The sequence below is a fragment of the Hipposideros armiger genome, unplaced genomic scaffold (genome assembly GCF_001890085.2).
Source record: "Hipposideros armiger isolate ML-2016 unplaced genomic scaffold, ASM189008v1 scaffold_248, whole genome shotgun sequence".
NCBI lineage: Eukaryota > Metazoa > Chordata > Mammalia > Chiroptera > Hipposideridae > Hipposideros > Hipposideros armiger.
In genome coordinates, this window is record NW_017731598.1 from 1,956,758 (window position 1) to 1,960,236 (window position 3,479).

Here is a 3,479-nt window from a genome sequence, read left to right on the forward strand (position 1 = left end):
TCTAGTTGTGGAGGATGTTGCTTCACTGGCCCAAGTTGGCACCATCATTGCGCTCTTCTCTGTACATGCCTGTGCTTTTTACGGGGAAATTCTAAGGCCTTGAGCAGCCTATGAATGATTCTTTCTGGCCGGTGGTGGTTCTAACAACGACTTTCTTGAGGAACTGCAGTTTGAGCATTAAGCCTTAGTTGCTTTCTAACTTCCCAGCATCCTCTCCTGTGCTGGGCTCGCTCTAGGTGCCTAACCACTGGCAGGCAGCTCCTCCGTCAAGCTATAAAACTGCATGCCTCTGGGCCTTTGCTCTGTTTTTTCATTCATCTAGAATTTGCTTTCCTCTTCCTCCCTGCTTTTTAATTTTTTCCTAGCCTTTTTATCATGTCAGACTCAATTTAGGAGTCATCTTCTTTAAGAACCCTTTTTGGAACCTCTGTGGTGAGCTAAGGTCTTCTCCACTGTGCCTTGTAAGCCCCCTCTATGGTAACAACCACATTATATTCAAATGGAGTTCACACAGTAGGTTCATTATCTGCTTGTAAAATATTCCAGGTTATGCACACCCTTGCTTATTTTGGGTGGGACCAAGGCACAAAGTAAAAAAAAAAATTGTGTTTGATAAAATACACATAAAATTTACCATCTTAACCATTCTTAACTATACAGTTTAGTGGTATTAAATACATTCATAATGTTATGCAACCATCACTACCATCCATCCCATAACTCTTTTCATCTTGTAGAACTAAAACTCTATTCCCATTAAACAATAACTCCCCATTCCTCTTCACCCCAGCCCCTGGCAACCACCATTCTACTTTTTGTCTCTATGAGTTTGACTATTTTAAGTACCTTATGTAAATAGACTTATACAGTATTTGTTCTTTTTGTGACTGGCTTATTTGACTTAGCATCGTGTCCATGTTGTAGTATATTATAAAATTTCCTTCATTTTAAGGCTGAATAATATTCCATGTAACTATATTTTCCCTATCCATTCATCCATTGATGGAAATTTGGGTTGCTTCCACATTTTAGCTATTGTGAATAATGCTGCTTTGAATATGGACATACCAATATCTCTAATATTCTGCTTTCAGTTGTTTTGGGTATATACCTAGAAATGGAATTGCTGGATCATATGATAATTCTGTTTTCAGGTTTTGTTTTGTTTTGTTTTGTTTTTAAAGATTTTATTGGGGAATTGGGGAAGGGGAACAATGTTGGGGAATTAGGGAAGGGGAACAGCCAAGTTGTTGTCCTTCAATCTTAGTTGTGGAGGGCGCAGCTAGCTCAGCTCCAAGTCCAGCCGTCATCCAGCCTCCTATCGGCAGCTCTTAGCCACTCAGCTCAAGGCACCGAGTTCAATCTTAGTTTTGTGTGGGCGTAGCCCACCATCCCATACAGGAGTCGAACCAGAAAACTTGTTTTTTGGGAGCATGTGCTCTAACCACTGAGCCATCCTGCCACCTGTTGGTAGCTCAGCGGCAGCTCAGCTCGGGTGCAGCTCACTGGCTCGTGTGGGAATCGAACCAGCGACCCTGTTGCTCAGAGTTTGCGCTCTTAACCAACTGATCACTTGGCCTGTCCTTGTTTTCAGTTTTTAGAGGAACTACCATACTGTTTTCCACAGTGGCTGAACCATTTTACACTCCCACCAATAGTGCACAAGGTTCCAATTCCAAGGAGCTAGCTTATGTGGTTTTTAAAATGTCCATTTAAATCTGAGATTAGATACCCAAAAGGTCAAATTCGTTACAATGGGAAAGTATATTATAGTGACCACTTGTTTGGTGCTTACCCTGTGCCTATTCAACATTTTACATTAGCTCTAATCTTTATATAATTCTAGTTCTTACAGTATACTTTTGAGATAGGTATTACTACCTCCATTTTAAATGAGGCTCACGATTCAATGAGTCATCCAAGGTCATACATCTAAGAAAGTGGCCCAACCAAAGCACACCCAGGTATGACTCCAAGCCAGAACCCTATTATTCTACAATATCAAGGGGGGCTATTGGGAGTGACTAATCCCACAGAATCTAGGATACTGTGGGTTTTGAGTGATTTTCATTTCCTGGTAAATTACCCCTGGCAAGGAAGACAAAGGGGAAGTATGAATGGAAGAACTTTTCAGTTAGTCTGTCAGCTGAGCAACTGCATTTGCCCTTACCCAGATTTTCAGATTTTCATGGGTTTTGTTAAGGATTGAAATAGAAAATGTGTGGTCTCCAAGAGGCCAAAATAGGAGGCTGAGAAGCTGGGAGTGGGGCGCGTGGGATACGGCTTCCTTGTGGTCTTTCAGCTTCATTCTTCATTGACTTAGGGTGTTTTCGTCTACCCCTACAAAAGGGGCGGGAAACTGTATGTGTGAGTGCGGCAGGGAAGGATGGGTGGAGGAAGATTCTCCAGCCAAGCGCAAGACAAGCAACTCTGCCGCCTGGCGCAGTTGCCAGGACACCGCGGTCGAAGCACCAACGGCAGAAGCCGCACCGCGTCCCAGCGGCGGCGGCGGCTGCTGCGAGCCCGAGTGACGCATTGCAGGTACGAACCAGCCAATCAGAGGTCTGCTCAATAACTATAGGCACGCGTCGCTACGACATGCTCCTCCGCGCCGCAAAGTAGTGCCCCTCAGGCGCGACTCCACCGGCCTTTTTAACGGCTAGCTGGGGAGTGAAACCCACTTACGTCATCCATTCGCCCACTTCTCCTTATCTCTTGCATCGTCGACCAAACAACTGTGGATAAAGGGGTCTCGAGAAGAGTTTGAGGGGAGGGGATGGCCGGGACTCGTTTGTGATGTTCCGTTATTTGGCATGCGGCGGAGGGATCTAGCGGAGGGAGGTGTTTATGAGGCGCTGGGGGCGGAGGGGGAGAATTAGTCCGAGTGGAGCGAGAGAGCTGAGTGGTTGTGTGGTCACGTCTCGGAGACCGGTAGCGCTTGCAGCATGGTGAGTTCGTCGCTACGCTGCCGGCGCTGGGCCTTTGGGGGAAAGAGGCTGAAGCTAAATGACTAAAGGAAGGGAACTCACCCTCCCTTAAACCTTTCAGGAGTGGTTTTCGCCAGAGGGATGGCGCGAAAGAGGCTGGGGGCGTCCGCGGCGGTTGTGTCGCAGGTGCTCCCCCACCCCCATTCTCTTCAGGATGGTGTCCCCTAGGGTTTTGGGGGCCAGGCGCACTGCCCCCGACGCCGCAAGCTCTCCAGGGGCTTGGCTGGATCAGGATGAATCCGGGGTCGGGGGGCAGCCCAGCACATGGGGGAGGCGAGCGAGTGGAAGGGCAGGGGGTGGGGGAGCGGTAACGCCAAAGCGTTTTGTCGGGCGGCATCTCCAAAGGTCTGATTGGGGGCCGGATTCAAAAGCCCAACGGGCGGTTAAGGGGGGCGCCAGGAAGCGCCTTTGTCCGCTTGCGGCCGGCGTGCGCGGAGGGGGCGGGAGGGAGCGCGCGAGGCCCGGGTAAGAGCCGGCGCCGCCGTTAGCCTG

At 48.5% G+C, this 3,479-nt stretch overlaps 1 protein-coding gene across 1 annotated transcript in view; it reads left to right on the forward strand.

Moving 5' to 3' along the window:
• Positions 1–2,864: 2,864 nt before the first annotated feature.
• Positions 2,865–3,479, forward strand: part of CALM2 (calmodulin 2) — a 14,272-nt gene continuing 13,657 nt past the window's right edge. The window contains exon 1 of the mRNA XM_019655882.1: positions 2,865–2,948. Within this exon, the coding sequence (XP_019511427.1) occupies positions 2,946–2,948 (3 nt within the window). The 5' untranslated portion in view covers positions 2,865–2,945. The remainder of the gene's footprint in view (positions 2,949–3,479) is intronic.